This window comes from Grampus griseus, assembly GCF_964374135.1.
Source record: "Grampus griseus genome assembly, chromosome: 4".
Taxonomy (NCBI): Eukaryota; Metazoa; Chordata; class Mammalia; order Artiodactyla; family Delphinidae; genus Grampus; species Grampus griseus.
The window spans coordinates 68,452,426-68,466,832 of record NC_138997.1 but is presented as its reverse complement, the minus strand read 5'-3'; the positions used below and the strand labels follow the sequence as shown (position 1 = coordinate 68,466,832).

Sequence of the window (14,407 nt, the reverse complement as noted above, 5' to 3'; positions counted from 1 at the left end):
CATGAGGCTGCTGAGTGAGAATGGATATTCACCAGGGAATAGTGGTAATTGAATATGATGCTGATTTTATTCCAGCTAAATAAAGCAGCACGTAAGTCATCTGGGCAATAATCTTAACTCAAGGGGCAAAAGCCAAGAAACAAGTATTTTTGTTTGTTTGTTTTAATTATTAGTCACAGTCCATGGCTCTCTTCCATACCTCATCTCAGAAAATGTGGGTTAACGTATTTCACGCAAAGTAACATAGGAAAAGAGAAAAAGGGAAGATGAAATGCATTTAGTGTGCAGTTAAAGGTGGTTTCTCCAATTTCTCTTCTGTGAACTGTTCCATTAGCATGGTCCACTTTGGATTATTTTAATATCATGACCATCTTCCCTGCAAAATGAACAACCATAAAAACACATTTATTACCTACCATATTGAAACTGTCCGCCTCTTTGTATTAAAAAGAGCCATGTCATTATACATTAGATTCTTTCCAGGGTGACACTTAATTAGTCATTTTTAAAGCTAAATCTAGGAAATTATGAGGGCGAAAGCCCAACTCTGCCATTTTTTTCCTAACCCAGTGGCACAAGGAACTATCCCCAAAGAATCACTCTGAGAAGACCTAGTAATTTCCTGAAGACTGAGTTCAGAGAATGGACCCCTGAAATACAAAGCAGCATACCTGGAGGGGGAGTCATGATCACCTGAGCTGGTCAGGTATGTTACATGAAGGGCATCAGGTATAATATCAATACACTTATTACTGAGCATTCTAACAGATCTGTTTTCCGACCAGTAGTGCAGGCTGTGTAGGTCGCCTGTACATGCCCTCTGAATTTAATAGAACATTTACTACTCCACAGAGTTTGACTACTACATATATTCTTAATTTTGGGAAACTACCCATCCCTGGATAGTAACATCACTTCATTATTTGGTCTATAATTGACTAATCACTCACCTCGTTCTCTAACCTTGACCTAGAAAATGTACTGAAGGAGTCTGTGTCTTTTTAAATGTCAGTCTTAAAATAGAACTACTTATGTCTCATTTGATTCTTATGTCCAAGAGTCACAACTTCCTAAGTAATAAAAATGCAAGATAAGAACTAAAGAAAACTTGGCTAGTTTATACTGTAAAATTGTTACCTGATTTTCATGCACAGAGTACACTCATTGGGATACGTGGACATGTCGCTTCCACACACGGGGTTAAAGTCCCTGGGACATCCTGGTAATTTATACTGATCGCAGTTTGGCTAGAAAAGGTAAGGGAAGACAGAAATTGGAGAATAACTTGAGACGTTCTCATCACAAAATAGCTGAGGGGAGGACAAAGTCCCAAGTTTCCCTAGATTTCCTAGAAACGGCCTACAGAAAGATTTCTATTTTCCACACACAAAAAAAGTTTTTCTAATGCAAAAATCAGATGCCGTGTTGAAGCAATGGGTCAGTACCTGCTATGTAAGAAAAGGACCTCAGAGGAAGGTTCTGTCTGGCTGATTTTTAAATGAAAGTCCAAGACATGTCACCAAACCTACTTTACTATCCTCCAGCTTCATAATTTGCTCTTCACTACCACCTCCATGAGAATGTCCTGTTACATTCCACCTAGTCCCTGGGCATAATGCCCAGACACACTCGGGAATCCTGTCTGGACTTTTAAGATACTGGCATTTAAGCAACAGCATTAAAGAAAGCAGTAGGTTCAGAATTAGATCTCAGGGGTTGTTATGGGTTTAATTGTGTCCACCCAGAAAGATAGGTTAAAGTCCTAACCCCCAGTACCTCAGAATGTGACCATATATGGAAATAGGGTCTTTATATAGGTAATCAACTTAAGGTTAGTAGAATTGACCTTAATCCAGTATGACTGGTGTCCCTATAAAAAGGGAAAATTTGGACACAGAGTCACACACAGAGGGAAGATTGTGTGAAGACATGGAGAGAATGTCATTTACAAGCCAAGGAATGCCTGAGGCTACCAGATACTAGGCAAGAGGAAGAGAACTTCCTCTCTCCGAAGGAAGCAACCCTGCCAACACCTTGAGTTTGGACTTCTAGGCTTGAGAACTGTGAGACAATCCATTTCTGTTGTGTAAGATACTCGGTTTGTGGCTTTATTACAGCAGCCCTAAGAAACCGATATGGGGTCATGGAACTCAACCCTCAGATTTCATGGAATTGAGGCCAGATAGGTAACATGTCTTGTGCACAGCCACTAGTCTCTAGCAGGACCAGGACTAGAAATGGTCACAATGGTCACACCATGGTGTACAGAGTCCCACTTTAATAACAGGTTAAATATATGGCCTGCTGTGTTTCTGTTTTGTGTGTGCGTGTATGTTTTAGTAAATAGTGATTACCTTTCCTCACTTCAGAGTAAGTCACACTGTTTAGCACTCTTAATAAATGAATTACACACTTCTACTGACATTATCTGGATTTATAAGGTGCTAAGCAGGGCTGGCCTTGGGCCAAACTCTGAAGTAAAGAAATTTTTTGACCCTTTCCATCCTCCGTTCAGCCCTCTATCTCCATTTCGGAGCCTGATGTGTTTCTTGCAGCTCCAGGCTCACTAAGATGATGCCTTCCAGGGCTTCCACAGGAGAGTAGATGCCCTCTTATCCAATGAGATTGGGACAAGTGGTTCTTGGTCATTTAACTGAAAAAGTCAATTAAAGCACATAAACAGTAACAGAAAATATAACATACCCTAAATATTTTATCTTAAAACATATAAATGAAAATAAAATTGCCACTCTTTTGATGTAAGGCAAAGACAGGGCACATGGCCAGCTGTAATGCTACCTACACTAAGATAACCTCCCTTGCAGCTAGGTATGACCACATGATCAAGATCAGGCTGATGGGATACCAGTGGAATTATTGTGTAGTAGCGTCTGGGAACCTCCTTTAAAAGAAAGTTGGTACCTGTCCTCTGCTTCCCCCAATTCTTATTCTCCTTTGTCCATTCCTCCATCCTACTCCTGGGTGCATGGAGCTCTACTTTTTATCTTACAGACCAGGAAGACAAAAGCCACATCCTAAGATGGCAGCTCTGTGAGCTGTTATTTTGAGTCGTTGTTTCTTGCAGCTGAATCTAATCCTACCTGACACAAGACATAAGACTTTTCCTATGAATGTTTCAACTAGAGTTTTGTGTACTAACACTGCAAAAATCATACCCACAATAAATCACCTATGATTTCTTGTTTTGATTTCTTTAAAATGGAATTTCTCAACCCCATTCATATTTTGGACCAGATAATTCTTTGCTGTGTGAGGCTGTGCACTGTAGGATATTTAGTAGCATCTCTGTTCTCTATCCACTAGATGCCAGTGACAACTCCCTGGTCATGACAATCAAAATGTCTGCTGGGGGGTAAAAATGCCCCTTTTTAAATATGGTGAGACTTTATAGACACTGGCACAGCAAGGTAATATACAATTTTAAAAATTAATTCCCCAATTATTTTCAGTTGTTTACCTACACCTAATTCAATTTGTTTTTAGCATTTTGTCTTTCAGCAAGTCTTTCAAAATCATTTGACTCATTTCTCATATAAACAGCTTTATTTCTCTACACTCATGTTTATGCTGTCTTTACACTTTTAATTAAAATAGGACTGGCAACTGGCATAATAGGCTTGTGAACACACACACCTGAGTCTTGGTCAGCACATAACACCACTGATGGAAAATAAGCTTTACTGGAATACAGGAGAGTAGTTAAGCAAGAAGGTAACCTGTCTATAACCAGTGAGTAATCGATCTGCTGTGGGAATCGTTCAGAGAGAAAGGAGAGGGTCATATGTGAGTCTGCTTAAATGCAGGATGCCTGATTGAGTTTCTACTGTTATTATCCCCCATTTTCTGAAAGAAAATGAAACCCAAGAAAACTGAGTCATCTGAGCAAAAGTAATATTGGGCACCCATTAAGTGCTGAAGACTGGGTATCAAATAACAAATAAGACATCATCCATAACCACAGGAGTATACCGCCTACTAGGGGAAGACAGGCTATTACAATTCAGTGCTATGATGGGCTAGTGAAGAGCGCCAATCTGGAGTCAGAATGCCTGGGTTGGACCCATAGTTGCACCATTTCCATGTGACCTTGCAAGGGGATAATAATGGTACCTACTTCATAGTGCTGTGAAAAGTTAAATGAGGGAATTCCCTGGTTGTCCAGTGGTTAGGACTCCACACTTTCAGTTCCAAGGGCCTGGGTTCAATCCCTGGTTGGGGAACTAAGATCCCACAAGCCTTGCTGCGTGGCCAAAAAAAAAAAAATTAAATGACTTATTCTATATAAAGAATTTAGAACAGTGTTTGGCACATAGTAAATGGTATCTAAACATTTAGTGTTGAAGAAAATCAGAATGTCACCCCCAAAATATGGCTCTATGACATAAAAATTACTTTGAGCTAAAGGCAGTTAATATGCAGCTCTCTCTCTCTTCCCCTTTTCTGCCTAAAGGCAGGATATAAATTCTCCTTTAGTGGAGATGACTCTGGACTCTTATCAGCCCAGAAATGGCACCTGAGAAATCTGCAAACAAACCTTACTTCATTAGTTCCCTCCCACTATTTTTCTTCCCACTGTTTGCCACCCTTGGAAGCCTAAAACCATTTTCCTTTGTCCTGTCCTTTATCTACAAACTTATTGCTCTCTGGTAAAGATGCTATATAAGGCAGATTTCTAAGCCACCTCTTTGAGTTACTCATCTCTTGAGTGCTCCCATGTGTATGCACAATGCACTTGTTAATAAACGTTTGTTTATTTTTCTCTTGTTAACCTGTCCTTTGTTATAGGTGCCCCAGCTGAGAACTTAGAAGGGTAGAGGAAAGATTTTTTTTCCTCCCTACACTAGCATGGTGATGATGATGATGCAGTATAGTTTGAATGGAAGCATGGAGAAAGTGCATTTATATCTGCTTTGGAGGAAAAAAAACAGAATGGGAAGATTTCCTGGAAAAGGTCTACACTGAATTGAATACTCAAAGTTACCTAACCCACGGAGGTCAGTATCCCCATATGTAAAATAATAATATCTATCTATCTTACAAGGTCATTGTGAGAATTGAGAGACTGCATATACAAATGGACAGTGTCAGACCACATATTAAAATAGAACTCTGACCCATAACCTGTAGCAACTTGCCTAGGAAACCAACCCATTACTTAGAATAACCAACCCAAGAAGCCAACCTGCTATAAATTAGACTCGTCAGAAGTCAGATGGTTATCTCTAGTGACAGTCCAATAAGCCAAAGAGTAAGCTCTGTAACGATTGGCCAAAATGGCCAGGCTTGATTAATAACTGATAGTTTCCCTAAATTTTTGTTCCTGCTTCCAACTTAGGACCAATCAGAGAAAGCCAATATGCCCTCCTAACCAATCACATAGGATTCCTGCCTTTAGTTACCCACCTACAGCCTCCCCATGCCAACAGCCTTGATCAGGGCACACCTGATGCCTTCCCTTTTTCCCACTTTAAAGCTTTCCCACTCCTCTGCCTTTGAGTCTCTGCCAAAATGCAGGTGATATGCCTGATTCACTTGCTTCAACAAGCTCTGAATAACTAGCTTTTGCTTCTTCTCATTTGCTCGACCTTCGCTTGCTTACACAGAATTTAATTTGATCATATACATAAAATGTCTAGTACAAGGTGTAACTATTAGGGAAACAAAGCCCTGAGGCCTTCAAGGCCTGAGCTATTGTCAACCAAATTTTACATCGTGATCCGTATCAAAAAGCCTGCCTGAGAATCTGGTTTCTAAAGAAGCAGTCCACTGTTTCGAAAGTGGCAGGTCAGACCTGAAAACCAGCCCCCAACCCAAACTCTTGAGGGCTTCGCTGTATCAGTAGAAACAATACAAGTGGTTTCCTACTTACTGTTCTGTATTCTGAAGGGTGAGCAAACTGAGTGTTCAAAGAGGCTGCAAGAAGGAAACAGACACTTTAAAGCATGGGGTTAATAAAGGTCAATTCTTGTTCATAAGGGTTTTTTAAAATTCAGCTTGTGATTTATACGGGCCATGTGTTTCCCTTTCCCTCCGATGCCTAGCTTCTTTGAACCCCCCCTAAGAAGTATGTTCAGCTGTGTTCTGGCACCTCTCCTAGCAGGCACACAGAGAACATTTGGTACCGGTTCCGTAACTGACCACCCTAATAGAATTGCTTGAGAAACTTTGGAGCTACCGAATAAAAGTTAGAGAAGAAACTCAATAATTCACGATGTTCTTTTCCTCTGTGGCTCAAGGTAATAAATGCAAAATTTGACATTAGGTGTTACCACTTTAACTCCATTTTTTTTTTTTTTTTTTTTTCTGGTATGCGGGCCTCTCACTGTTGTGGCCTCTCCCGTTGCGGAGCACAGGCTCCAGACGCACAGGCTCAGCGGCCATGGCTCACGGGCCCAGACGCTCCGCGGCATGTGGGATCTTCCCGGACCAGGGCACGAACCCGTGTCCCCTGCATCGGCAGGCGGACTCTCAACCACTGCGCCACCAGGGAAGACCTCAACTCCATTTTAAATGGGCATCAAGTCTGGCTGGACTAAGTAAGGCCCCTTTCTCATGAGCCCCAGAGTGCCCGGCGCCCTTGGCGTTCACAATTCCTGATTCCTGTACATCTCCCGCTGAGGGCCCCTGGTACATAAAAACCCAACTCCCGATCTTGGGCTCCAGGAAATCTGCTTTAAGGGAGAAAGAGCAGACAGCAGGGTCACTAAGAAGATGCTGGGAACGAAGCCCAAGCAAGAACTAAAGAGGGTTGCTGGCTTCACAACGCCAGGCCCGCACACCCCCGAGTTCGTGTCCCTAGACAACCGCGGGGCGGGCCTGGAACCGCCAGTAACGGCTGCGCGGAAGGACGCCAAGGCCGCCCGGACCCGGGCAGGGGCAGTCGCCAGCGAGACCCCCTCTCGGTAACTCCTCGGCTGGTCCTCCGCGGAGCAGGCCCACAGGTGAGCGTTACCTGCCGAGTCCCAGCAGACCAGGAGCAACAGCCCCAAGCGCAGTGCCTCGAGCGCCATCCTCCCTCCGCGGCCGGCGGTCGGGTCCCTGCGCTCCAGCGCCCGTGCGACACGGAGAGTGCCCTCGGGTCGGACACGCGACAGGGTGGGGTGAAGGAGAGGCAAGTAAGAGGAGGAAGAACAGAGCAGGTAGGAGGAGGGGGGAGGGGCAGGAAAGGCGCGTGGGGGGGGAGGGGAAGGCAGAGGAGGGGTGGTGGCTAGCCCCCCATCTCCTCACCCCGCTGAGGATGAGAGTAAGCAGTTAGAGGGCCACCTCTCCCTGCAGCAAACCAGAACCTTGTAAGAGCCCTGGATAAGCTTGTGGGCTCTCAGTCAACCTCAGTTTCTTCAGCATCTGCTCTGTACCAAGCAGTGTTTGTGGCTGAACTTAAAAGCGTCCCTGCTGTCTGGAAGCTTTCCAGTGTAGGTGTTGGGGGAGAGGTAACAGAGGGAACTCCAAAACAAGTGAATACAATAATTTCGAAAATTAAGTGCTAGAGAGTTGAGAGTGGGGAGAAGACTTTCCATTGGGAGGTCAGGAAAGGCCTTTCAGATGTAGTTGAGCTGAAAGCTGAAGGATGAGAAAGAAGCCTGGTGAAGACCCTGGGGACAAGTATTCCAGGCTCAAGGAAAAGCGAGTGCGGAAAACTAGAGGCAGGAACCAACTCAGTGTGTTCAGCTGGAGCCCTAGGTGAGGGAGGGGGAATGGGGAGGGAGATGGAACCACAAGGTCATGAACATGTGTGGTCATGTAGGCCATGATAAGGGGTTTGGATTTGTTCCTGTTGCAGTGGGAAGCCAGTGGAGGCTTTTAAGCAGGGGCATGGCCCTGATACTTACGTCTTAAGAGATTGGATGAAGAATGGAGGAGATAGGTAAGAGTGGAGGTGGGGGGGGGGAGAAATTCGGTGGCTTTTACAGTAATCCAGGCAAGGGATGGTGGCAGCTTGAACTGGTTGCTAACAGGGGACTGGTGAGATGTGGTCAGATTCAGGATGTCTTTTGGAGGCAGAACCAATTGGAGTGAAGAGAAGAATCAAGGATGCTTCCTGGGATTTTGTCCTGAACAGATGGGTGTGTGGTGATGCCATTTCTGTGATGAAGAACTTTTGGAGAGGGTGCCTATTAGACCTCCAAGTGGACATGTAGACAAGGCAGTTGGCATTACAAATTTGGAGCTAGAGATATAAATGCAGAAGTCATCAGCATATCAATGGTATGCTGACCCAAAGCCCAGGGGAAGAGTACCTCGTGGGTCAGAGGTCAGAGCCCTGGGGCACTACTTTGTGCAGAACTCTGACAGATATGGAGAACAAGGAACAAGCCAGTGAAGAAGGAAGAAAACCAAACTAGAGTCTGGGGTTGCTGAACTGTGGAGCAGCAGTGCAACCATGTGAGTTGCTGCTGCAAGGTTGGGAATTAGGAGGACTGAGCATCATCATGAGCTTTGGCGAGATTGTAGTCACTGACGACCCTGATAAGATCTTTTTAAGAGAAGTGATGGGTTCCAGAGCCCAAATGGCTTGGTTGAAGGGATGAGGTGAGAAAGTGGTGACAGAGAGTGTAGACAGTCCTTGTGAATTTTGCTATGAAAGGGGAGCCAGAGGTGGGCAGTGAGTAGCCTATGAAACTTCCGAGTCTTCTGGGGATCAGGTCAAAACCCCTCAAGTATCTTCCCACCTCCGTTGTCTTAGGAGGAAACCAAAGTTCTTACTATAGCCGCCAAGGCCTCTGCTGGTCTCTTACTGCTCTCCCCTGACTCACTCTTCCCCAGCCCCACCCTGTTCCCACCCTAGTGCCTTTGCACTTGCCTTTCCCTCTGCTTACATATCTATGGAGCTCCCTCCATCCCTTCCTTCTGTTGCAGCTCACATGTCCCCATATCAGAAGTGCCTTCCCTGACCATCCTATAAAACCATAGTGCCCCACCTTTCTATTCTCCTTAGCCTGCCTTATTTTCCCTCCCCCATAGGGTTTATCTCAACTTGACTTTTAAAAAAAATTTATTTATGACATCCTCATGTCAGTTCCTAAAGGGGAGTGATTCTTTTTTGGTTCATGGCGTATTTCCAGCACCTAGAAGAGTACTGCTCAACAAATATTTGTTAAATGAATAAATGGATTCCTACAGAGTCGGGACCTTAACTTACCTAAAAGTATGGTCCACAGAAAAAAAAAAACAACAAACCACCAGCATGCATAAACAAAATGGCTCTTTGGTTAAGAAGGAATTAAACCTTGATTTCTGGTTTTGCATGCATTCATTTCTTAGTATAACATGGCTATAAAGAGTTTTGCAGTCAGATACTTGCTCTGCAAGTTACTTTACAAGCTCTTAATCCCAGAGCTTCCACTTTTGCCTTCCCCCTATAAAACGGGTATTATAATAATAGAATCTTGGGAGTATTAAATGAGAACATGTACATAAAGAACTTAGGACACAGTGGACTCAAAAAATTTTTGTCTCTTGCCATCTTCTCCATGATGGCATCTGTAACAAAGACAGTTATTCAGTTTGTAAGTGATTATGTACCTGCCCCGAACTCACATAACATTGGCCACTGTGTTGTTACAGAGCTGGACATCACGAGCCTATAGGCAGTGACATTTTCTATTTCTCTTACTTCTCTAACCCTAGTGCCTAGCACTGTGCCTGACACAAGCTCAAAAAATATTTGGTGAATAAGTAAATCTTTGAAATATTAAACTGACATCACAACAGGAAAGTAGACCAAAAAGAGGAAGACATAGGACCCAGGAAACAGGAATTACAACCCAAGAGAGAAGCAAAGGAATTAGTAGGCAGCAGTATAGCAGTCCTAGAGTTCAGCCAATCCAGAATGGAACAAGCAAGAGGCCCCTGGAGGCAGGTTCTAGAGGAGGAAGTAGATAGAATAAGAAATGTGTCTTACAGTAATTGAGATGAGATTGACATCAAAGGGGTGAAGTTTAGGGATTGATGTGCAACAAGTACATAGAAAACTAAGCAAATAAAAAAGACAGTAATTGGCTTCAGGAAAAACAAAGTTGTTCAGTCATTGATCTATCCAAAAGTATGATTCACTATTTTGGGAGAATGGGAGGCGAAGAAGTGTGTATGTGGGTAATGCGAGTGATGGGAGGTATGACAGAGTTATGTCTTTCATAGTAAAAATCAAGGGATGAAATCTAAACCTGAAAAACCAAGAAGCAGCATTATATACATATTATTTAGAGATGGGAAGTTAACTGCTCAAATAATTAGTTAAAAGAGTACAAATTGGAGGGGCTTCCCTGGTGGCGCAGTGGTTGAGAGTCCGCCTGCCGATGCAGGGGACGCGGGTTCGTGCCCCGGTCCGGGAGGATCCCACATGTGGCGGAGTGGCTGGGCCCGTGAGCCATGGCCGCTGAGCCTGCGCGTCCGGAGCCTGTGCTCCGCAACAGGAGAGGCCACGGCAGTGAGAGGCCCGCGTACCACCAAAAAAAAAAAGAGTACAAATTGGATTCTTCCAGGAATTGGAAAATGAGGCAGGAGGGATGGAGTACAAGCAGCCCACTGCTACTTTCTTAACAAACAGTGCATGTGTCATGGGCTGAACCGGGTCTCTGCCCCAAATTTACATTGAGGTCCTAACACCAAGTACCTCAGAATGTGACCATATTTGGGGATTTAATTAAGTTAAAATGGTGTCATTAGAGTGGACCCTAATCCAATATGACTGGTGTCCTTATAAAAATATATTAGGACACAGACAACACAGAAGGATGAGCATGTGAGGACACAGAGAGAAGATGACCATCTGAAAGACAAGGACGGAGGCATCGGAAGGAAACAAACCTTGATCTTTGACATCTAGCCTCCAGAACTGTAAGATAATACATTTTTGTTGTTTAAGCTACCTGGTCTGTGATATTTTGCTAGGACAGCCCTAGCAAACTAATACAACATGTACAGTGTTTAAAAAATTAAAAGTATCATTTTGTATTACAAGAATAATATTTTAAGAAATTAGCAAAAAAAAGAAAGGTTATTCTGAGACTCATTCATCAATGACCTCTAAAAGTAACTAGTATAGTATGAGAACATTTATTTACTGATTATTTTTTTTTCCCTTGAGAAACTCCCTTTGACATATTGACTGATTCTACAATACATACAGATTTTTGTGGCTATTCAGCAAACCTTAATGAGAGGTTTAGAGATGAGAAATAATTTGCCCAAGGAGGCACAACAAGTTAGTACATTGGCAGATCTGTTTCTTTTCTGCCTCCTATATCTGTGTGTCAGTGTTGATCTGTGACATACTCCCTGGTTCAGTCCAGGTCTAGTCTGGAAAATACAGTCTACATCAAACAAAAAGATTCCTAAGCCCAAGCAGGTAGTTCACTCATTTGAAATAACATATGCCCTTCATCCACATTTCCGCATAATCACAGAAGTGGGACTAGGCCAAGTAAGTAACTCTATGAAAACTATCCTGTGTTTCCTCCCTCAGCTCTTTGTTTAGTTGGGCTCAGCTCTATTTTGTGATGTCTACTGCCATCTAGTGGAAATGAATTGACATTTTAACTAGTGCCTCATTTTTTAGGGTACTTTAGTTTTCGAAGAGCTCTCTTTTTATCTTCACAATAACCTATGAAGTAGACATTGTTATTCCATTTTGCTTTAACTTTTTAGAAACACTTAATATTATTGAGCTTATTGTGCTTCAGACATTACACATGAATGATCTTATTTACTCCCCGTATCAATTTTTTTTTAATTTATTTATTTTAGGTTGCATTGGGTCTTCGTTGCTGTGCGCAGGCTTTCTTTAGTTGCAGCGAGCGGGGGCTACTCTTCGTTGTGGTGTGCGGGCTTCTCATTGCAGTGGCTTCTCTTGTTGCGGAGCACAGGCTCTAGGTGTGCGAGCTTCAGTAGTTGTGGCACGCGGGCTCAGTTGTTGTGGCTCACAGGCTCTAGAGCGCAGGCTCAGTAGTTGTGGCGCAAGGGATTAGTTGCTCTGTGGCATGTGGGATCTTCCCGGACCAGGGCTCGGACCCGTGTCCCCTGCATTGGCAGGTGGATTCTTAACCACTGCGCCACCAGGGAACCCACCCCCCTTATCAATTTTGTGTGATCTGTGCATATTGCCTATGTTGTTATCCCATTTACAGATGAGCAATCTAAGGCTTAGAGAATTTAAGCCTTAGATTTAAACCTCAGTAGGAATCAGGATTCAAACCCAGGAGAGGCACACATCACTAATCAAACCTTCTCCCCCTCCTTCTCCTTCTCCTCTTCCCTTTCCTCCTCCTCCATTTTCTTCTCCTCTCTCCTTCCCCTTCTTCATCTTCATCTTCATTATTGCAAACATTGTGATTATGTGCCAGGCATTTTCCTAAGTCCTGTACAGGTATTATATAACTTAATCCTCACAACAACTCTTATGAATTAAGTATAATTATTATTCCCATTTCATAGATGAGGAAATCAAGGCACAGAGCAGTTAAGCAAGTTAACTGAGGTCACCAGCTAGTGAAAGCGTAGCCAGAATTGGAACCCAGAGAATTTTGGGTTTTATTTTTATTTATTTATTTATTTATTTTTGGCCACGCCAGCACAGCTTGTGAGATCTTAGTTCCCCGACCAGGGATTTAACCTGGGCTCTGGCAGTGAAAGTACCAAGTCCTAACCACTGGACCACCAGGGAATTCCCTGTTTTAATATTTTGTTTTCTAGCTTTATTGAGCTATCACTGACATATAACATTGTGCAAGTTTAAGTATACAGTGTGATGATTTGATACACATAATATATGTGAAATGAAACCACAAAATAGTTAACACATCCATCACCTCACATAATCACAAATTGCGTGTGTGTGTGTGTGAGATGAGAACATTTAAAATCTATAATCTCAGCAATTTTCAAGTATATGATACAGTATTGTTAATCGTAGTCACCATGCTGTACGTTAGATCCCCAGAGCTTTCTCATCTTATAACTGGAAGTTTGTACCCTTTGACCAACATCTCCCCATTTCCCCACCCATACAGCCCCTGGCAACCACCATTCTTATTCTCTATTTCTATGAGTTTGGGTTTCTTTTATATTCCATGTGTAAGTGAGGTCATACGGTGTTTGTCTTTCTCTGTCTGAATTGCTTCACTCACAACACCACAGGGCCCTCAGGGGAACCCCAGGGAGCATTATATTATTCCAGACCCCATGCTCTCAACAGTAAGCAGTTTCAGAAATAAAGTTAATTTGTCTCCTCATTACAAAATTAATACATATTTAGAAAACCAGAAAGAAAAAAATCACTCAAAATTCTGTCTCCCGGGACTTCCCTGGTGGTCCAATGGTTGAGACTCTGTGCTCGTTCCCAATGCAGGGGGCCCAGGTTCGATCCCTGGTCAGGGAACTAGATCCCACATGCGTGCTGCAACAAAGATCCCGCATGCCGCAACTAAGACCCGGCACAGTCAAATAAACAAATATTTAAAAAATAGGGCTTCCCTTGGTGGCGCAGTGGTTGAGAGTCCACCTGCCGATGCAGGGGACACGGGTTCGTGCCCCAGTCTGGGAAGATCCCATGTGCCGCAGAGCGGCTGGGCCCGTGAGCCATGGCCGCTAAGCCTGCACGTCTGGAGCCTGTGCTCCGCAACGGGAGAGGCCACAACAGTGAGAGGCCCACGTACCGCAAAAAATAAATAAATAAATAAATAAATAAAATAAAAAATTCTGTCTCCCAAACACAATCAAAATTAATATTTGGTGTCTTACTCCTAGTCATAATTCTAAGCTACTTTGATTTTAATATAGCTGTGATTGTACTATAAAAACCATTTTGGGCTGTTTCTTTTATTTAACGTTTTAACTTAGGCATTTCCAATATCCCCAAACTCTTCATAATTGTTACTGTGAATAGGTCCTTTATTAAGATTATAACTTGTGTAATGCCTTCTATGGGTCAGGTACTGGTGTAAGGAATTTCTATGTATTTATTCCTTTAATCTTCACAACAAACCCCTTAAGATAGAGAGTATTTTTAGCCCTATTTAGATGGGGAAACTGAGACACAGCTGGTAAGTGACGCAGCTTGGATATGAACCTCCACAGTCTATGCCATCATCTAACTGAGGAAGCAAGGATTTAAATTGTTTATATTTTGAATCAGTTACTAAAAAGCACATGGAGAAGCACTAACAGTTTTACCATTAAATTGTAAGAAACATTTATGCAAAAAATAATAATGATGGTGATTAATGTGTCGCTTATTAAAGAGGCAAAATTTGCATATAATTAGATAAAGCCCAGAAAATAGAGGAGAGTATTAATAGTCACCATTTATCAAGTAATAGCTATGTACTTTTACATATGTTATCCCTAATCTTCACTGTGACCCTGTGAAATAGTTAATATTATTTCCTGT

At 42.9% G+C, this 14,407-nt stretch overlaps 1 protein-coding gene across 1 annotated transcript; it reads right to left on the bottom strand.

Moving 5' to 3' along the window:
* Window positions 1–330: 330 nt before the first annotated feature.
* Window positions 331–7,031, bottom strand: SPINK2 (serine peptidase inhibitor Kazal type 2; the record flags this gene model as incomplete). The annotated part of the gene is given in 5 exon segments (XM_082654019.1): window positions 331–376; window positions 1,138–1,247; window positions 6,783–6,870; window positions 6,872–6,941; window positions 6,974–7,031. Coding segments are annotated over 5 exon segments (372 nt in total).
* Between the last annotated feature and the right edge of the window lie 7,376 nt (window positions 7,032–14,407).